We start from the raw sequence: 22,503 nt of genomic DNA, 5'->3' as shown, positions 1-22,503 counted from the left end.
GGCCTCGATGAACGGCTGCGGTTCCTAGGCCCTACTGCACTACAAAAAAATAATAATGAATAATTGCATGCATAAACGAACACAAATAATAGGTAGGTGCTAACAGTTTTATAATGGATACTTGAATTCCACCTTCCAAGGTTCCCAGCAGCTGCATACAGTGGTGGTGTCTGACGCCATGGAAAGCTTTATGGCACCGCTAAGCACCCTCAGCGAGCTGGGGCTTCATCACGGCAAGAATAAACTGCTGCGCGGCAAGGCGAGCGGGCCCTCGCGGCGCAAGCGGGAGTTCATGCCCGACGAGAAGAAGGACACTATGTACTGGGAGAAGAGACGCAAGAACAACGAGGCGGCCAAACGCTCCCGGGAAAAGAGACGACTCAATGACTTTGCCATGGAGAGCCAGTTGTCGGCTCTCAGTGAGGAGAACGCCCTCCTCAGGTCCGAGCTGCTGGCCTTGAAGCTGCACTTCGGTCTCATCAGCCCGGACATCTACACCCACCAGGCCGGTTCCATCCAGGACTTCCTGGGGATTTACCTCAGAGGGCACAAAGCAGCCGCCCCTTTCCTTGAGGTGGAGCCCTTGACCCGGGATGGCTGCTTCAGGACAAACGGCGTTGTGCCCCGCATGGTGGAGCCCACTGAGTTCGCTTACAAAAGCCTCACCCCACCCAGAAATCTCCAGAGCTGTGACCCAAAGCAGACCCTACTGGGCACCCAGTATGATCTGAACCCTCACCAGCCAAAGAGGCTCGAATCAGCCTTCAAATCCACCCTCTGCCCCCCTTACTTCAATTACCACTTTCTGGAGAAATACACTTGCCGGTCCCCTTCGCTGGACAATGCCCGTTTCTTGGCCACTTCTCCCAGTATGGCTGAGGCAGGGAACCAAGGCGCCAAAAGCCCATTAGATGAAGATGATGAGCAGCAAGTGCCTAAAATATCCCCTCTCCCCCGCGGCAGCCAGCTGTGCCCTGCGGAGGACCCTTCCAGGGGCCGGAGCTATTCTGCCCTGCCTCACAAACTCAGAATTAAGACTAAAGCCCTCAGCAGCTGGGAGGAGAGCGGCTCTGATTCCCGTTGAGATTGCAGAGGAGACACACACCCCCCACTATGGGCTGGGAAGGAGGGAGCAAGTGGGGGATAATTATTTTATGCACTGAAGAGGAAAAGTAATTTGTTTTGCGTTGAACATGTGAGATATGGGTGTGAGCAGGGCCTGACGGGGGCTGGTATGTGTCTGGCATGGTAGTACTTTCCCAAAACTCCACACGCCGTGTTCCAGTGAGACCCACAGACTCACTCTGTGTACAAAAGGGGGCTTATGGTTTCACTTTGTTGCTTTGCTCATGCCTGGAGCCGAAAGGCAAGGTCTGGGGTAGGCGTGGGAGGGGAGGACTGAGGATGGAGAAGGCCGAGATTACAGGCATGGTGAGCAGTGCATGATACTCCAGCAGCACTACACCCCAACTACAGTCGCTCGGAGTGGCAGCCATTTTCACTCCTCTTGCTTCGTGGTCACTTTCTTCCCCGCAGGATGGGGCTATTAAAGCTTTTATTCATGTTTCCTGTTTGAAACAGCAAATGGACAGAGACAGATTCAACGACGCCCACCTCAACGTGCCTGGAGCAGGCTCAGGACAAATGGGGGTGTCGGAGAGAGGTAGCGGATTACCTAAGACTCATGCTCTTCAATCATGTTCCATCTGTAGTCCCATTGTCCTTGCATTCCTGTAACCAGTGGGACTGTTTCTGTGTGTGAGGATGGGAAGTGGGATCAGAAACCAGTTGGGTGAGAAGAAGAAAGGGCCTCTAGAGCAATACACACCTAGATTCGTATTGAACAGATTTAATTATCCTTTAAGCCATTTCGTAATGGCTCAGACTTTGTCTTACCTTGAATATCTTCTGTGATTCCTGCTAGTGATTCCAGAGCTCCCCAGTATAGCCACAGTAGAACACACTTCTGCTGTCATTTGCAGAGCAGTTACCCAGTTTCTGAGCATAGTTACTCTGGAAGTAAATGTGGAATCACATCAGTGGATTTACGCAGGGGTAAAACAAGAGCAGAATCTAGCCCACTGTATTTCCCATGAATCATCAGTTCTCTTCAGACTGAATATGTCAATTTCTCTTAATCAGCATGGCCTAGTAGAAAACATTTCATTTTTCTTTACATCATTTTTTGGGAGGAGGCAAAAATTCTTTTTTTTTTTAAATTTGTAATTGAGAATTCTATCAAAAATATTTGTTTTGTTCATAATTGAACTCGCTTTTGTAAATCAGAAATTTTTGAAAAAAGATTTTTTTTTAAATTGTGCAATAATTAAAAAAAAAAAATCCCAACATGTGACTAAGTGGACCAAAAATTTTCTCATTTGAAACTATCTTATTTTGAAAATGATAGCAAAGCCAAAATCCCCCCTGAGCCAAGGCACATCAGTTTTCATGGCCAGTGATACACCAGGGAGTGATATGGCCTGCACCACATCTGACCATGCTGGAGGTGATGTTCTAGCAGGAGAGCAAATTAGGCTCAAACCAACAACCTATCAGATGATCACGGAGAGCCTGAATAACCCAGCCACTGCAGCTCCAGGAAGGGGCTATATGAAAATGTTCATTACAAATGTCACCAAAAATGTTGATAAAATGAGACAACAAGGAGTCTGGTGGCACCTTAAAGACTAACAGATTTATTTGGACTGAAGCTTTCGTGGGTAAAAAACCCACTTCTTCAGATGTGTTAGTCTTTAAGGTGCCACTGGACTCCTCGTTGTTTTTGTGGGTACAGACTAACATGGCTACCCCTCTGATACTTGATAAAATGAGAAATATATAACAATTTTAGACCCCTCCCCCTCTTTTTTTGGCCAGCTTTAAATGAAAATTAAAAATCTGGATTGGGATCATCAAAGCTACCTCGGGGATTTGGCCCCCCACGTGGCAGCAATAATGGTGGCAACAGAAGATGGCTGCTGTGACACTGTTATGTAACAACTAGGGCTGGCTGAAATTTTTCTTTTGCGGTGGAAAATGGGGTTTTCAGCTACATGATTTTTTTTTAATGAAAAATGTCTGCTTCCTGTAGAAAATTTCAGTTTTCTATTGAAAAACCATATGCACAAAAACTGAAATATTTCAATTTGGAAATGATGCTGCAGTTCCTCATGAGAGTGATAGTTTGGTTTCCTCATGCCCCCATTCTTCTCTGTGAGCTGGGCTCCCCAGCCAGACTACATCTCCCATGATGCACCCTGACCAGGGACTCCCATGAGGTACTGCTGCCCTTCTCCAAGAAGGGAGACCATGGTGCATCATGGGAAATGTAGCTCACCCAGGGAGCCCAGCCGGTCGAGGAGAATGGGAGCATAAGGCACCACCGCAACATTTCCAAATCAAAATATTTCATTTTGGGGCCAAAATGTTTTGGTTTCGGCTGAAATGTTTCTATATTAGAATTTCTGCTGAACATGCAAAATTTCCCATGGAAAACAAAAAAGCGCCGTTGAAATGACTGCCAGGAGGGTCCTGATCCTGACTGAACTCCGCCACCCCCATGAAGCATCTCCCCCCTTGCCTCATTCTGCTTAACCTGTCCCTTTTCATTTACAAACCAGAAACCCAAAGTAGAGATGCTGAGCAGTCGCCAGTTTGCTGGACTTTCCAGGGCTTGCCTAGATGGAGACATAGTGTGCGACAGGCCAGGGTGTGAAAGTACAACGCACTAGCCTGCTGCACACTAAAGGTACGTGTACACTTAGGACAGACACTGCACGCCCAGCTAGCACAGGTATAAACAGCAGTGTTGACGGCAAGGCACTGCTTAGGCAAGCAGAGTAGAGTAAAGTGCCCTACACAAATGAACCCTAAGGTATGTACCCTTCACGGCTGACTACATACCCAGGCGGGGACTCCCAGGTCTACACTGCTATTTTTAGCAGTGCAGTGTCCCACTGCCTCCCCATTGCTAGAGCCCTTCCCTGCCGCAGTGAAAGGCTCCGGCAGCAGGGAAAGTCTCTGGCAGTGGGGAAAGGCTCCGGCAGTAGGAGGCAGCGGAGAAAGTCTCTGGCAGCTCCAGAATGTTTCCCTGCTGACTCCTGGCTGCCAGAACCTTTCGCTGCAGCGCATAGCTACATGTATAGTGCCTGTACTATACCTGCTATGATCAGTGTAGTCATAATTTGCCATGTGGACCCTGCTGCCACGCACTACACGTTCTGTAGCATGCTTTGACGTCCTGCTGTTTCAGACAGAGGAAGGTAGCCCAGCAAGTGTTGCTACCAGGATTCTGGGTCCTGTGCAAATGCGCGGTGGTGGGTGGAGGGAACAGAAGTGCTTTCCTACTTCCTGAGCCCACTCAAGGGATTCAGCCCTTATCAGCGTGCTGGGCTTTGAAAATGCAAAGTGCTGTGTAAGAGCTACTTGATTATATTTCCTTCCACCAGCCAAATGGGCACCTTAGTTAACAGGTGACTGTATAGATTAGTCAAGGCTGAACTTCCAGAGGGCTAGCGTTTGGCTTAGGGTTAGATACTCACTGATTTTTCTGTTCTAACCAAACCGCTTGGTTAGGAACCTGGCGAGAAGGAGCTCTTTCTCAAGATTCTGCACCTGGCCCATTTTGGGGCACTCGTAGTATTAGTGGCTTTGGCCCTTTGGGTCTGTTCCCAGTCAGAACGTGGAACAAAACAGCTCCTTGGATGGACCAGGCTCTCTGAACAGGAAAAGGCCAGGCAGAACAGCCTGCTCCTGCTCCTGCCAGAGAGTTTATGCAGCAGCTGCTCTGTTGGCCAACAGCAGGGACTGAATTGAGAATCTCCAGAGCTGAAACCCTGAGTTTCTACAGCTTAAACTAAGGAGCCAGGCTCGCTAGGGGAGAGCCGGAATAGACCCACATTCTCTGTGGGTCAGGCAGCCAGCGGGATACGCTGGCCAGTGGGTTACACGTACATTAACAGACCGCAGAGAAAGGAAAGACTTGTTTCTGAGCAATAGCTGGGGAAAGTGTTTCATGACAGACGTTTTGGATTTGCGCTATCAGTGTCCAAAGCCAGAGGCCTCCTGGCATCCCTTCTGTCTCAGGGACAGAGCTGCTCAAATTATTCACTGTGAATAAGTTATCGGAAGAATGTAGCCCTTTTCTGTTCATGAACTAAGCCTGATTTCTAAACCTCATGGTTCCCCAGCATCAGGCAGCGGCTAATAGTTGCAACTGAGCCCTTGGAATCGAACCCAGCCAAGATAACTCTAACATATGCTCTATCGTCATGTTTCAAGGGCATACCCAGATCATCACCATCTCTGGGAGAATGCTCCCCACAATGGTATAGCACAATTAGGTGCTTATGGGTGTGGCTGGGTTTCTGCAAAGCACTTGGTTCTGGTCACTGTTGGAAGCAGGGTATCAAGTGGATGGTACCATCCATCTGTTCCTACAGTACGTAGCTTTGTGCTGTGTTCACTGAACCCCAAAGCAGATGCTCCCAGGAGCACAGGTTCACAAACACTGCAGAGGAAGAACTGCGTTGAGATGGAGAGGTAACTATAGGACACTAGATCCAGGGGCCAATCATAGCACTCCTGGAGGAATCTTCTTGGTGGAGACGGGCCTTAATTCAGAGTTTGATCTCCAGGTAGTGGCAGGGGAATGACATGGTACTATCAACAGACATGGCAGTTGCACCTGGAGATGCTTGGTGCCATTGCACAATGATCTGTAAAGAAGCTAGCGGTGGAAAAGACTCGTTAGGTTTTCAAGTCCATCCCTACTACCGAAGAATTGTCCACTCCAATGTCTTCTTGAGTGTAGTGTACAGACTTTAAATGTTCCAGGGGCTGGGGTTCCCCTCTCTTCCCTTGGGAGACTATTCTGCCATCTAACACAGGGGTGGCCAACCTGTGGCTCCGGAGCCGCATGTGGCTCTTCAGAGGTTAATATGCGGCTCCTTGTCTAGGCACTGACTCCGGGGCTGGAGCTAGAGATGCCAACTTTCCCATGTGCAGGGGGTGCTCACTGCTCTGCCCCAAGCCCCGCCCCCACTCCAACCCTTCCCCCAAGGCCCCTGCCCTGAGCCTGCCATGCCCTCGCTCCTCCTCTCTCCCCCTCATAGCCTCCTGCGCACCTGAAACAGCTGATTGCAGTGGGTGGGGGGAGTAGGCGCTGATTGGTGGGGTCTGCCAGCAGGCAGAAGGCGCTGGGGAGCGGATGGGGGGCTGCTAACGTATTACTGTGGCTCTTTGGCAATGTACATTGGTAAATTCTGGCTCCTTCTCAGGCTCAGGTTGGCCACCCCTGGTCTAACAGATGTTGCCATAAAGAAATGTTTCCTGATTTTCCACCCTAAATTTTCCTCGGCTTAATTTCATCTTGTTGTACCTGGCTAGACCCTATGGCCGAGCTCAAAGAATTCCTCTCCCTCTGTAGTAGGTACATGTTTCAAATACTGTACATAGTTATCAGGGTCTTTCCTTGGCCATTCCTTAGATGAGTCACACGCGCTTCGTTATGTTCAACTTTCATCCTTCCCGAACACCCTTAAATCATTGTGGCTCTGCTATGAGTTCCTTCAAGCTCTATCTGTTCCATGCTCTGAGCACCTCAGTTAAGGAGCTGCCTAATGTCCGTCTCCAAACTTAAAGTCAGACACGAGCTCAAGCTACGAATTATGGTTCTAGTTCCAGATCCAGATTTGGACGTTCAGGGGATGTCTGGTCTGGAGTTCTGATTCTGACTGTTTTAAAGGCCATTTGCAAAATGGGGCTCTGGCCCAAGACTTAGATTTCAACCCCCACCCCCCACCCCCAACAACTGGGAGCGTTTGCACCCAGGATTTGTTTCCTCGGCTTTGCCTCATACCCCTTCCCCGCCTCCCCCATTAATAGGGTGCCAGCAACACACAATGTGTTTTACCTTACTACTCAATTAGCAGAGCCCTGCAGAATATGTTGTGACGGTAGCAAATACACACTGGGACAGCTGCAAAGTGTTAGCCAAAGATGCTTCTTGGCTGTATATTGCTGCAACATCTGTATCTAACTTTTGAGCATTACTCTACCTGCTTCCCTTCTATTTTTGTTCTTTATTTGTCACATTGATGTTTTCATTTAAGTCGCAGGCTTTTCAGGGCACGGACTGTATCTGGTTTATTTGTCTAGAACGCACCTAGAGCTCTGGGGGTGCTGCATACATAAATGATAAGACAATGTAGAAGGATGAAGAAAGCCACCTGACTACAGAAATAATAGTCCCCATCTCCTCCTTCAGCTCGTTTGGGAAAGAATGCCCTTAATGTGAAGAGAACCACTGTATTTATGAAGATCTGCACTCCGTATTGTAAAACTGGGTCCAGACGTTGTGCCTAATAAAATCTTCATTCTTGCCAGAAAGGTGTTAAGTGTATTTGATTGTCTGTCGGGAGCTGAGCCAAACTTTTCAAATCAGGGGATGGCTGGAATAATAAATATACCTCTTGAGATGTGGTTTTGTGGCGGGTAACCAGAGAAATATAGGACTGAACGTGACCTTGAGAGGTCATCAAGTAGAGCCCTGTGCGTTGAGCCAGGATCAAGTAAACTTAGACCATCCCTGACAGGGGTTTGTCCAACCTGCTCTTAAAAACCTCCAGTGATGGTGATTCCACAACCTCCCTTGGAAGCCTGGTCCAGGGCTTAACTACTCTGAGACTTAGAAAGTTTTTTCTAATATTTAACCTAACTCTCCTTGCTGCAGATTAAGCCCAGTACTTCTTGCCCGGCCTTCAGTGGCCATGGAGAATAATTCATCAACATCCTCTCTATAATAACCCTTAACACTGAAGACTGTTGTCAGGTCACCCCTCAGTCTTCTTTTCTCAAGACTAAACATGTCTAGTTTTTTTAACCTTTCCTCGGAGGTCAGGTTTTCTAAACCTTTTATCATTTTTGTTGCTCTCCTCTGGACTCTCTCCAATTTATCCAGATCGTTCCTAAAGCGTGGTGCCCAGAATTGGACGCGGTACTCCAGCTGACGCCTCACCAGTGCTGAGGAGAGCAGGACAATTACTGCCTGTGTCTGCCATACAACCCCTTGGGAAGTGCCAACTGATGTGCCAAGACTACTTCTGCCCCGCTTTCCCTGCCAGCCTGGGAATCCAGCACCCTGTCTTGTTGAGCCAGACACGCCAGTCTGCTCCAACACAGACCCAGGGTCTGAACCACGCGCTCCAAAGCTGCAGACTTAACTGAAAGTAACTTAGAGAAGTGTTCCTGTCTTTAACACTCAGATGCCCAACTCCCAATGGGGTCTAAACCCCAAATAAATCCATTTTACCCTGTCACTGTAAGACTTCATTACCCACTTGCCAGCACACACGTATACAGGAAGACTTGCAAGTAAAACAGAGCCATCTGCAGTCAATTGTCATGGTTGACGGGAGCCATCAAGATTCCAAACCACCATTAATGGCCCACACTTTGCATAATTACGATAGGCCCTCAGAGTTATATTTTATATTTCTAGTTTCAGATACCAGAGTGATACATTCATACAAATAGGATGACCATACTCAGTAGATTATAAACTTTGTAATGATACCTTACAAGAGACCTTTTGCATGAAGCATATTCCAGTTACATTATATTCACACTCATCAGCACACTTTCATAAAATCATATAGAGTGCAACGTCACAGTGTGGTGCCCAGATTTGGACGCGGTACTCCAGCTGAGGCCTCACCAGTGCTGAGGACAGCAGGACAATTACTGCCTGTGTCTGCCATACAACACTCCTGTTAATACACCCCAGTCTGGGATTAGCCTTTTTCACAACTGCATCACACTGCTGACTCATTAAATCTGTGATCTACTATAACTCCCAAGTCCTTTTCTGCAATACTACCACCTATTCTGTTTCTATTATTCTCCACTTTGCAGACGTGCATTTGATTTTTCCTTCCCAAGTGTAATACTTTGCACATATCTTGATTGAATTTCATCTTGTTGATTTCAGACCAATTCTTTAATTTGTAAAAGTCATTTTGTATCCTAATCCTCTCCTCCAAAGTGCACAAACCCCCTCCCAGCTTGCAAATGTTATAAGCATACACTCCACTGCATTATCAAAGTCATTCTAAAAATGGGGGGAGGGATAGCTCAGTGGTTTGAGCATTGGCCTGCTAAACCCAGGGTTGAGAGCTCAAGCCTTGAGGGAGCCATTTAGAGACCTGGGGCAAAAATCTGTCTGGGGATTAGCCCTGCTTTGAGCAGGGAGTTGAATTAAATGATCTCCTGAGGTCCCTTCCAACCCTATGATTATTGAATATTGACCAACCCCTGTGTGGCCCACTTCATACACCCTCCCAGTTTGACAGCAAACCATTGATAACTACTCTTTGAGTGTGGTCTTTCAACCAGTTGTGCACACACCTTGTAATAATTTCACCTAGACCACATTTTCCTACTTTGCTTATGAGAATATCATGTGGGACTGTGTGAAAAGCCTGACTGAAATCAAAATATACCACATCTACTGCTTTCACCCTTATCCACTAGGCCACTAAACCTGTCAAGGAAATCAGGTTGGTTTGGCATGATTTGTTCATGATAAATCTATGCTGGCTATTCCTTCTAACCCTATTATCCTCTAGGTGCTTACAAATTGATTGTTTCATAATTGGTTCCAGTTTCCTTCCAGATATCAAATTTAGGCTGATTGGGCTATAATTTCCTGGGTCCTCTTTGTTCCTCTTTTTAAATATAGGTGCTATCTTTGCCCTTCTCCAGTCCTCTGGGACCTCCTGTGTCCTCCAGAAGTTCTCCAAGATAATTATTAACAGTTTGTTTAGCAAGTTCCTTAAGTACCCTAGGGTTAATTTCATCAGGCCCTGGCAACTTCAATACATCTAACCTAGCTAAATATTCTTAAAACTCTTCTTTCCCTGTTTTGGCTTGTGTTCCTCCCCCTTTGTTGTTAATATTAATTGTGCTGAGTGTCTGGTCACCATTAACCTTTTTAATGAAGATCAAAGCAAAACAGGCATTAAACACCTCAGCCTACTTGATGTGATTAGCTCCCCTTTCCCACGTTCCTAATGTATTTAAAGAACCTATTCTTATTGCCTTTGATGTCCCTTGCTAGGTGTAACTCAGTTTGTACCTTAGCCTTCCTGATTTTAACCCTGTATACTTGCATTATTCTTTTGCAGTCATAGAATATCAGAGTTGTAAGGGACCTCAGGAGATCATCTAGTCCAACCCGCTGCTCAGAGAAGGACCAAGCCCCAGATCCCTAAATGGCTCCCTCAAGGATTAAACTCACAACCCTGGGTTTAGCCGGCCAATGCTCAAACCACAGAGCTATCAGTCCTCCTTAGTAACTGTTCTGTGTTTCCACTTTTTGTAAGATTCCTTTTTGATTTTCAGGTCATTAAAGAGCTCCTGATGGAGCCATATTGGCCCCTGACCATTCTTCTTATCTTTCCTTTGCATCTGGATAATTTGCAGTTGTGCCTTCAATCATAGGCGCCGACTTCCCCTCTTTCCCGAGAGTGCTCGACCCCCCCCTCTGCCCCGCCCCGCCCCACCCCACCCCCCATTCCAACCCCTTCCCCAAAGTCCCTGCCCCAACTCCAACTCCTTCCCCAAATCCCTGCCCCCGCCTCTTCTCCGCCTCCTCCCCTGAGCGCACCACGTTCCCGCTCTCCCCCCCGGAGCATGCTAATGCTGCCAAACAGCTGTTTGGTGGCGGCCGGGTGGGAAGCGTTGGGAGGTAGGCGGAGGAGCGGGGATGCAGCGTGCTCAGGGGAGGAGAAGGTGGGGCAGAGGGTGAGGGGAGCTTGGCTGCCAGTGGGTGCAGAGCACCCACTAATTTTTCCCCACGGGTGCTCCAGGCCCGGAGCATCCTCGGAGTCGGCGCCTATGCCTTCAATATTGTCTCCTTGAGAAACTGACAGCTCACCTGAACTCCTTTATCCCTCAGATTTTCTTCCTATGGGACGTTGCCTCCCAGTTCGTTCAGTTTGTCTCATGACACAGCTGATGTAATTTCACTTGCTTTTGAGGACTGCCACCGCGGTGCATGTTTGCCACTGCCCAAGAGTGCAGTTCGTTCTATAGGTGATGCAAAATTCAGATCTGGGTGTCAGACACTCCCAAGGTTAGGGGACCTTTGTATCTAGGGTTTTGCTTTGGCCCATTGTAAAGAGAACCCATTTGCAAAATCCCTGTCCAGATCTGGGATCTCAGATGGCAAACCTCTCCCTTGCTCCCTCCAGCCCTGCAAAGTTTCTGTGGTTCAGAAACCAGCCACAATGACCCATTCCTATCTTCAGAAGAACCTGAGTACACAGACAGGAGATTCCCATGTAAGGGGGCTTATTCTCTTCTCGCTCACAGCAGAGTAAATTTCCACTGAAGTCAGTGAGTCAAACCTATGTAAGTGAGATGAGAATCAGGTCCTTTGTGACTCTCCTATGCTATTAATGATCAGTAGTAATAGCTCTTCTTCTAGGCAAACCCCTAGAACGCAAGTTTTTTCAAGGCTTAGATTGTACATTAGCGGCTCTACTATCAAGCAGCTTTGGCAGGGTGTGTGACTCAGATACACCCCTCTGAGATGCAATTGATTGCCTGCATTAAGGGGTGTCACAGTTTGGGCTCCATCCCATGCCCCAGGGAGTTCTGCCACTCAGAGCCCCCATAGTGTTCCCCCTGTGGCTGTGCAGGGCTGGTCTGTAAATGACACAATCCAACTCACAGGCACAGAGGAGCAACTGGGCGCCCACTGAAAGCCAAAGGGAATTGCCTATGGAGGTTCGGCCCCCAGCTGCCATTTGTGAGATCTTCCCTGTCATGTTCTATCCATTTTACCGAAGGGCAAAAATGAGGTTAATTGACTTGCCCAGGGTCACATGATGCGTCAGTGACAGAGCCGTGAACGGGACCCAGGAGTCCTGACTCTCAGTGCCTTGCATTCGCCGCTGTGCCCCAGCCCCTCACAACCCTTGGGGATCTCTCTGTCCATTTCCTAGTGGTCAGGTGTGCCATTGAGAGAAGACTTGACCACAAAGGGCACGTACAGCACCTGCGCTGGCCGGAAGAAAGGGCATGGTGGGAACAAGTCAGGGAGGACATGCACCCCGAGTTCCTTAGACTGTGAGCGCTTGGGGGAAGAGACCATCTTTTCATTGCACGGGGTCTCTTATTGCTACTGCAATTCAAACTATAATAGCAATACCCCAGAGGCGGTCAGGGCGAGGCACATCAGCAAAGCTCATCTGGTCAAGCCGGTTAGCAAGGCCTACCTCCCATGGGCAGCCAATCCAGTTCTTGCTACTATCCATCTAGCACTGCAGAGTAGCATTAACACGTCAGCCTTGCGGTCATCCCGGTGGAAAAACCCAGGGGGCTGCCCGGTGAGCCGCCTGGCCGTGGCCCCCTCTGGCTCAGTGGTGACAAGCCTACTGTACTCACTGGAATTCTGAAAGGCAACCAAGACACTGCACTCACTCTTCAGGTGTGAAATTTGCCACAGTGATGCTTAAAGATTAAAAGAAACCACAAGCATGTCTATTTCCTGCATCCCCCAGAGCAGGTAGAGACAACTTACAGCGATGAGAACACTCTCAGAAATGATTGCTGTAGGAAATTCCACTCCCCTCCCTCGCCACTGCTTGTCCTGTCCCTTGCTCCTCCACCCACCGGGACTGATGAGTGGTTCCCCTCCTCTGCATCTCCCACTGCCCAGGGTGTCACAGAGCTCGGGGTCTGGGGGGTTCGGTTCTTAACCCATCTCTGGGTGCCCAAGCCCGGGACTCCACGCAGGAACCCATGGGCTGATATTTGCAGATGATTAAGAAATGAGTAACGCTTCCTGTTTGTTGTTCTCCTGCTGTTGCATGAGCCGGGTTGGGGCAAACTCAGAGGTGAAGCTAACGGGGGTGTAAGCTGGGCAGAGGGGGCGGAAGGGTGGCTCCGCAGCAGGAAAAGCAAACAGGAGAGAGCAAGGAGGTGACAGATAAGGCAGGCCCCTCCCCACACCCTGGTTTATCTCACACCCTTCTCTGCGCCATTTTTCTGGCTCCAGCTCTGCCCTTCTGTCTCTTCGGGGTACTATAGCACCTGGCCCTTCCGAAGTGCGGGCAGGAGATGGCATAAGGAGCATTCTCACCCTCCGCCCCCTTGTCTATCCAGTGCATGCACCAGTCGCAGTCCCTGTGCTTGGGGGAAGCTTCCTGCTAGTGTCCTACGGGGAAGAAGGGCAGGGTGGGAAGGAGGCAAAGCCGTGATACTGCTCCCCCTCCACCTTGCATCTAGCCCACTGCAAGGAGGGGAGCATGCTGTACCGTCGCCGTGAGTTGTGCAGTGTGCACTGTCGCCGTGAGTTGTGCAGTGTGCACTGTCGCCGTGGAGCTCTGGAAGGGATTGCAACTCCCACACGAAGCAATGGGGCTCTTCACTGCCCCCCTTCCACAGCATACGAACATAAGAACGGCCATACTGGATCAGACCAATGGCCCAGCTGGCCCGGTATCCTGTGGCCAGTGCCAGGCGCTTCAGAGAGAATGAACAGAACAGAACAATCTTAAATGATCCATCCCCTGTCATCCAGTTCCAGCTTCTGGCAGTCAGAGGTTTAGGGACACCCAGAACATGGGGTTGCATCCCTGACTATTTTGGCTAGTAGCCATTGATGGTCATATCCTCCAGGAACTTATCTAACTCTTTTTTAAACCGAGTTACACTTTTGGCCTTCACCACAGCATCTGGCAATGAGTTCCACAGGTTGTCTGTGAATTGTGTGAAGAAATACTTCCTTATGTTAGTTTTAAAACACCTGCCTATTAATTTCATTGGGGGATCCCTGGTTCTCATGTTATGTGAAGGAGTAAATAACGCTTCCCTCTTCACTTTTTCTGCACCATTCATGATTTTATAGACCTCTATAATTTCCACCCTTAGTGGTCTCTTTTCTAAGCTGAACAGTGCCAGTCTTTTTAATCTCTCCTCATATGGAAGCTGTTCCATATCCCTAATCATTTCTGTTGCCCTTCTTTGTACCTTTTCCAAATCTACTATACCTTTTCTGAGATGAGGTGACCAGTACTGCACACAGTATTCAAGGTGTGGCTGTACCACGGATTTATGTAGTGGCATTATGATATTTTCTGTCATATTATCTATCACTGTCCTAATGGTTCCTAACATTCTGTTAGCTTTCTTGACTGCCACTGCACATTGGGCAGATGTATTCAGAGAACTATCCATGATGACGCCAAGATCTCTTTGTTAAGTGGTAACAGCTAATTTAGACCCCATCACTTTGTATGTATAGTTGGGATTATGCTTTCCAGTGTGCACTGCTTTGCACTAATTAACATTGAATTTCATCTGCCATTTTGTCACCCAGTTACATCGTTTTGTGAGATCCCTTTGTTACTCTTTGCAGTCAGTTTTGGTCTTAACTATCTTGAATAATTCTGTATTGTCTGCAAATTTTGCCACCTCACTGGTCACCCCCTTTTCTAGATTATTTATGAAATGTTGAACAGCACTGGTCCCAGTACAGATCCTTCAGGCACCTCACTATTTATCTCTCGTCTTCATTGTAAAAACTGACCATTTATTCCTACCCTTTGTTTCCTGTCTTTTAACCAGTTACTGATCCACGAAAGGACCTTCCCTCTTGTCCCATGACTGCTCGCTTGCCTTGCTTAAAAGTCTTTGGTGTGGGACCTTGTCAAAGGCTTTCTGAAAGTCTAAGTACACTATATCAACTGGATCACCCACATCCACATGCTTTTTGACCCCCTCAAAGAATCCTAGTAGACTGGTGAGGCATGATTTGGAGGATTCCAAATTCGCTTGCTGGAGGATTCTCTGCGACTTAAAGTCTTTAAATCATGATTTGGGGACTTCAACAGCTGAGTCATGGGAGAGAATTATTCGAGGAGTGGGTGGGTCAGATTTTGTGGCCTGCATCATGCGGGAGGTCAGACTAGATGATCATAATGGTCCCTTCTGACCTTAAAGTCTATGAGTCTATGATTTCCCTTTTCAAAAGCCTTGTTGACTCTTTCCCAACATATTGTGTTCATCTATGTGTCTGATAATTCTGTTCTTTACTATAGTTTCAATGAATTTGCCTGGTACTGAAGTTAGGCTTACTGGCCTGTAATTACCAGGATTGCCTCTGGAACCTTTTAAAAAAAAATAAAAATAAAAATCAGTATTGCATTGGCCATCCTCGAGTCATGTGGCACAGAGGCTGATTTAAGCGCTAGGTTACATATCACAGTCTGTAATTTCATAGTTGAGTTCCTTCAGAACTCTTGGATGAATACCACCTGGTGCTGGTGACTTATTACTGTTTAATTTATCAACTTGTTCCAAATCCTCCTCTACTGAGGCCCCCCAGTCTTGGACAGTTCCTCATTTTTGTCACCTAAAAAGAATGGATCAGGTGTGGGAATCTCCCTCCCATCCTCTGCAGCAAAGACCAATGCAAAATCAGTAGTCACATTTGAAAGTATTAGTCTGCGTATCAGCACCAGATTTACAATGCTCACTCTTCAGATAAAGAGGGAATTTTAAGGAAAGTTAGAATTAAAGCAGATCAGTAGTTTAGGAGGAGGAAGCTGCTGAAAATGGCTCCTCTGAAACTAAGAATTTAATTTTCCCCTTTCCCCCCACAGATGCTTCAGACAGGCTAATTGTATAAGATTTTTTAAAAAATAAGTTGTTAGCATTTTTGTCATAGAGCCTGGGAGTTGGAAGATCTGACTCCCATTCCTGGTTCTAACACTGATCTACTGAGTGGCCCTGGCCAGGACACTTCCCTTCTCTGTTTCCTCACTCACCCTTGATCTGTCTTGTCTATTTATCCTGTGTCTACACTATGAGGTAGGGCTGTGATTCCCCTGCTCATGTACACGTCCTCACGCTAGCTCTCATTGAACAAGCACAAGTATAAACAGCAGTGTAGGCACTGTAGCACAGATAGTGACAGTGGAGGCATGGCTGAGCTGTGCCAGCTAAAAACCTGCCTGAAACCCGTGGGTGGGTGTGACCCTAAGAACCCCCTGGTGCTAACCCCCTTGCTAAAGGGTTAAAAGAATATCCTGGTAGGTACATTCTGTCTCACCAAAGGGTCACGTAAGATCTTCAGGGGAAGCCAGGCTCACACTGATCATTAACACCATTGTGAAATGAATGTACAGATACTATGTAAAGTCTGTATCAAGGCAGGGTTGACAAATAGGTTTCTGCCAGACAAAGGATGTGTATTCACCCGTCTCTCCGGCCACATGTAAATTAAGTATTGTAAGCCAACACAGTGGAAGCCCCAATCACATACCAAATCAACACGGAAGACTGAATCACAGGGGGTTGTCCTGTGTCCAGGGACAGACAATGAACCTGGGGAATACAAGAGTAAGGCAAAAAATACACCTTTATCCTGCACCTAGGAAATAATGGGCAATGAAAAATGCAGCTGTGAACACAGCTCAACCAGGGCTTGGTTGAAAACACGGCAAAGGACATGTGGGGTGCGCTAAGCTTATTTAGCCTGTTAAATTTAGTCTCTAGGACTAGTGTTAGGATTCTCTTTTACTGGTAACCCTTCTGTTTCCTCACTCACTATCACTTAAATCTTGATCTTTGATAATAAACTTATGATTGTTTTCACTATAAGTATGTCTCAGCAATGTAGTATTAAGCAAAGTGCTGATCCTGAGTTGGATCATTCAAGCTGGTGTGTACATTTTGGGGGGGGGGCAGCAAATCTGGTATTACTGGGGAGGGTTTGGGGGATAAGGGACTGGACACCACAGGGGCACGCTTTGAAGGGGCTCAGGGACCGGGTTGCACCTATGTTAACCTGCAAGGCAAAGTGAAGGCTGGCCTAGCCCAGAGCAGATTGTTTGGATGGCTAACAGGGAGGTGTCAGGGTGACAATGTCAGCTCTCTCTGTTGCTGGAGGTGTGTGTGGGGGGAACAAGGTGACTTGTAGTCCTGGGTACCCTGAGAATCACCACAGTGCACAAGTATCAGGGGGTAGTCGTGTTAGTCTGTATCCACAAAAACAACAAGGAGTCTGGTGGCACCTTAAAGACCAACAGATTTATTTGGGCATAAGCTTTCGTGGGTAAAAAAAACCTCACTTCTTCAGATGCATCTCAGTGCAGAGTGGTGGCTGAATTTACAATCAGTTTGCTAAGAATCAGACTCCAGGCACTGGTACACTGGACTGTAAGAGAATGACAAGATTGGAACCTTTTCTTGGTCTGTTCCCAGTTCGTTATTTTCCGTTTGTTTATTTCAGGTAAGGGAAATAGGACAAGAGAAAGTGTGAGGTGAATAGAGCGGCAGAAAAGGCAGGATGAGCCAAGAAACATACACGGAGCTCACCAAGAAGCAGTTAGAAGAGCAAGATTGAATATCTGGGGTTGGCAAAAATCATGAGATTGGCTTTAAAATCATGAGATTGTGTAAAATAATGTTTATTTGCCTTCTGCTTTTTGAGCCTTAGGGTGACTTGAAAGCTTTCTCCACAGCCATGAGGGCTGGAAACTTACTTTTCTTTTAAGAATGAAGGCTGAAATCACCACATCTCCACTTGACTCCAGGAGCTGGGGCTTTGAGGAAAACAAAATTACCACGAGACTCATGACAAAACCATGAGAGTTGGCAACACTGGAAGAGCTGTGTGCACAGTGAGGTCTGGCAGCTGCTGATCAGAAGAAATTGGAGCTGCTGCTCCAAACCCGGGGCCAGAAGGGATCCCTTTTTCTCCAACAGGGCATGCAGGAGACGAAGCAGATGATTCCCCCAGACAATCCAGCCGGGGCAGCGGTGATGGCAGGAGGTCCAAAGCTAGGGAGGCTGCGGGGGAAAGGCTGCTCGGGGTGGCGAGACCAATTACACCGACATAAGCGTTTGTGTGCACAGCGCTACGTCGGAGAGCATCACCTGCCACCATAGCTTCTGCCGTTCGTTTTTTATGCTGACAGGACAGGTCTCTCCCATGGGCATAGAGCGTCTGCACCAGATGTACTGCAGCTGCACATATTGACATGGCCTTACTCTGTGTTTAGGGGCGGGGGGGTCTTTGGAGATGTAATTAGACCTGAGGGGGACAGGGGAAGGAAACGCACTTTGCCTTTCCCCCCCCCCGGGACGATGACCGTGGGAACTAACTTATGACGATGTTATGAAACTGTCTTTTGATACAATCGCTGGAATCATTTACTCACTAAATGAATGTGTGAAGTTGAAGCGGATGTCACAGCCCGTACCCAGCATGGCTCAGCCCTGCTGCGCTGCCACGGCGACGCTGCTATTGATACTCGCGCTAACTCGACGAAGGCTAGCGGGAGTCCGCGTACACAAACAGGGGGATTTCCCCCCTCGCTCGTAGTGCGGCCATAGCCTTCGACGGCAAGTTCTTCGGGGCAGGGACGGTCTCATTCTGTGATCGAACCATGCCCAGCAGAATAGGGCCCTGAAATGGGTTGGCGCTTCTAGACATCACCGTAATACAAATAACACTAACGCAGCGTTCAGGCCAAGGGATGGGGACAGAATGCAGAACAGGCAGGCGTGCAGGAGCCAAGCACTAAGGCATGAGGTATGCTAGTGGAGATGGGGTGCTACTATTTCCTGAACTAGTCGTGTGTGTGTGTGTGTGTGTGTGTGTGTAGTATCAGGGGGTAGCTGTGTTAGTCTGTATCCACAAAAACAACAGGAAGTCCGATGGCACCTTAAAGACTAACAGATTTATTTGGGCATAAGCTTTCGTGGGTAAAAAAAAACCTCACTTCGTGTTGTTTTGTGTGTGGCAGAGGTGTAAATACACATTAGATACACTGCCAGTTTGTATTGTTCTCCTAGGAGGAGGGCTGGGCCACGTCTTGAGCGACTAGTCACACACAATGCTCCTGAAGTCTTGCTCATGTCTCCCCTTCACGCTTCTGAAATGGCTGCAGGACCACAGCCAGGGCAGGGCGGAGGTCCCTGGGGGGCACCAGCTCCTGTGCTGACCCCGCCCTGCAGCCCCCAGTCCAAACCGTTATGGCCTCTCGATACAGGAAGCAAACTTGAGCCCCAGAGCGTGTAGGAAACGGACGCTGAGGTGACACCATCCCCAGCATCCAAACCGCACAGGAGTTTGTTGTATTGTTGACCCACACTTTTATCTCTTTTTCTCGGCTTCCTGTAAACGGCCTCCCAACCTTCAGCTTCTTACTGGATGCTGAGTCTCCGGTAGCTGGCAGCTGCCTGTTATCTTGGACAATATCTTTCACGCGTGGGTGGGGTTGTTAATATCTTCTTTGGCATTCTCATACACTTGAACAAAGGCTGGGCTTGTAAACAACTGAGCCCTCCTGGTCCTGGGTGCCAACAGAGAGGAATTCTCCACTTCCAGCTAGCTGCATGCATGCAACCTCCTTCATTCCTTATTAGCAAGGGTCAGCCCCACAGGTGTGGATCCCGTTACAATCGGACATGCCTGAAGCACAGTTCCATTCTACAGTGTAGACAGGAACTTAGGGCTTGTCTACACTGCCACTTTACAGCGCTGCAACGGTCTCGCTCAGGAGTGTGAAAAAACACCACCCTGAGCCAGTGGCATGGCCAGGTTCTAAGAGCAGGGGGAGCAAACATTAAAAAGGCGCCCCCCTTTGGCTCCTCCTCTGGCCACGCCCCCTTTGCTCCTCCTCCGGCCGCGCCCCCCCCCCCCCCCCATGGCTCCTCCGGCCGTGCCGTGCTGCCCCTGCGGCCCATGGCTCCTCCGGCCACGCCGCCCCTGTAGCCCATGGCTCCTCCGGCCACGCTGTGGGCTGCCATGTTGCGCCCCCCCCCCCTCGCTCCTCCGGCTGCACCCCCCCCCCCCCATGGCTTCTCCGGCCGTGCCGTGCTGCCCCCGCAGATATAGCATTAGAGCTGGCTGAAACTTGGAATGTCCTTTCAGTGGGAATTCACTGCATTTCAAAATAAAAAAAAAAAAAATCATTTGGAGTTGATCAAAATGTTTCATTTCAACATAATGAAAAAGTTTCATTCCGATTGAGGCTCTTATTTTATAGCACATTATAATTGATCAAAGTGCTCTGATTTCAATTTGTTTTCAAAATAAAAATTTCAAAGTTGCCATTGTAACCCACACACTTCCTGGGGGTGGTGTTCTGGCCCATCTCGTGGCACCGAGACCACTTAGAGAGAAATTAATCAGTCTGTTCTACAGCTTTAGCTAACAGGCATACAGCTTTTAGCTCATGCAGTAGAGACTCATGTACTAAGCTCCAGAGGTCTCAGGTTTGATCCTGCCCTTTATGGCTGGAAAAAAGTGATGGGGCCATGGCCCCCGGTCCCCCTCCCTGTTCTGGTGCCCCTGCTTTGATCAGTTCACAGTGAAAGGCCCTTAAAGTATCCTGTCCATTTACCCACAGTTCTGCCTGATACTTAAAGGGATACACTCATTTTATAAGTGTAGTCAGAGCTTTAACTACAGTTATGAAACAGGGTTGTAGCCTACTTCACTGTAACATGTTTTCTTCTTTGTATGAGAACAGGGAAACAGATGTCCTAATTGTGCTTGAGCCCAGGTAACTATCAGAGTTGAAATATGTCTCACTCAGACAGTTATTCTGAGCATGATTCTCATCCCAGTTGGGCCAGAACCATGTTTCACAACTGTGTGGGCCTATCAAAGGATGCTGTTCCTTTAAGAGCAGGGCAGGCTGGGAACCCTCCCTGGGATATAACAGAAGGGACAGAGAAGAGACAAGGGAATCGAGCCCAGGCCCTGCTGCAGGTACTACAATAAAGAGGATCAACTAAGAAGAACTGGCTGAAAAAACACAATTTCCATGGCATGGAAATTCTCCAAAATTTTGTTTAGTCCCAAATCAGGGCAAATTTGAAAAACAAATTACTCTGTGAATTCATTTCAACTCTACCAAATTGTTTCATTTTCATTTATCGTTTTGACTATTACATAAAAAAGTAAAAATGATAATGCTGAAATGAAACATTTCCATAGTTTGTTGACATTTGCAACACAATAGCTATGTTCCCATGACCTGGTTGAATCAGCATTTTCCATCAGAAAACTGTTTTATTAGGCAATTTTTGACTAGCTCTGCTACTAAGAATGCCAAGTTCAGAAGCACTGGTCGTACTTCATCTTTCTTTTTGTTGCTAATGAACTGGGATTTGGCTAGGGTGGCCAGATGTCCGGTTTTCAACCAGAAAGTCCGGTGTCTGGTCAAAAAGGGGACCTGACAGTGTCCTGTCACATCCACTGACCAGACACCTGAAGTCCAGTTACTGCAGGTGGGGGAGGTGCCGGGTCATCACCAGCACCGGCCCCTACTCAGCCAGGGCCGCCTCCTACCTGCGTTGGGTGGCTGCAACTCCCAGCTCCGGCTCTGCAGGAGAGTTCCTCCTGACCCAGCAGAGGGGGGGGGGGGGGGAGGGGAAAAGAGAAGAGAGGGGAAAAGCAGTGGGAGAAGGGGGGACAAGGGAAAAGGAACAAATGGGGGCCAGGGTCTTGGGGAAAGAGGCGGGGAAGGGGCGGTTCCGGCACTCCTGCTAGAGCGTCCAGTTTTTAAATATTACAAAGTTGGCAACCCTAGATTTGGCCTTTCATCCCTGTAATTCATAGGCTCTGGAATCCAAGTCACAGCGATTGCACCAGCTCCTACCCAAAGCAGGGTGATGGTGGTGAATGAGGACCAGCTGCATCTCTGCTTCAAAGGAAATCACTCATCTATTTCAGAGGTAGGCCTCTGGCAATCATCATCATCACTCCCATACCGCACTGGTCGTTGGGGCACCATCACTGATGAGCAATCAACCAATTGTCTCCACCCCTGACGATTGTGTGTCAGCGCTTGAGTCTCCGCGAAGTCCATTCCTGTCCACTCTTTTATGTTGTCAATCCATCTCTTCTTCTGTCTACCTCTTCTTCTCTTCCCCTGTACTGTCGCTTGGAGGATGATCTTGGATAGGCCAGATGATCTTGTTACATGGCCGTACCACTTCAGCTTGCGCTTCTTCACGGTCGTCAGGTGGTCTTCATATGACCCAGCGCATTGGGTGATGATGTTGCAGACCTCTTCATTAGTGATGTGGTCGAAGTAGGAGATGCCCAGGATTTTACGGAAGCATCTCATCTCTACTACCTGTATATTCCGTTCAAGTTCTGCCGTAAGGGTCCATGTCTCGCACGCATACAGAAAAATGGAGATGACCAATGTGTGCAGCAGTTTCAGTTTGGAGGAATAAGAACATCTCCCTAGAATCCAAATTGGCTTTAGCTTTGCCACTGCTGTGGTTTGCACAGTTCTTGCCCAAATTTCTGCCTTGGATCCTTCATCAGTGATGATTGCCCCCAAACACTTTAACTGTTTCACTGTCTCCAGCTCTTGTCCACCGACAATGATACGTGAGCTGATCCCGTCACGTTTGTCTGTCATCAGCTTGGTTTTCTCTGCCCGGATTTCCATGCCATATTTTGCA

General features: G+C 48.1%; 1 protein-coding gene across 1 annotated transcript; it reads left to right on the top strand.

Moving 5' to 3' along the window:
- Positions 1-178: 178 nt before the first annotated feature.
- Positions 179-1,084, top strand: NFILZ (NFIL3 like basic leucine zipper). The gene has a single exon (XM_065421966.1). The coding sequence runs from the start codon at positions 179-181 to the stop codon at positions 1,082-1,084; it is 906 nt and encodes a 301-aa protein (XP_065278038.1).
- Positions 1,085-22,503: the final 21,419 nt, after the last annotated feature.

The sequence above is a fragment of the Emys orbicularis genome, chromosome 24 (assembly GCF_028017835.1).
Source record: "Emys orbicularis isolate rEmyOrb1 chromosome 24, rEmyOrb1.hap1, whole genome shotgun sequence".
NCBI classification, from domain to species: Eukaryota; Metazoa; Chordata; order Testudines; family Emydidae; genus Emys; species Emys orbicularis.
The sequence above is the reverse complement of the archived record's forward strand: the minus strand, read 5'-3'. Positions and strand labels throughout refer to the sequence as shown.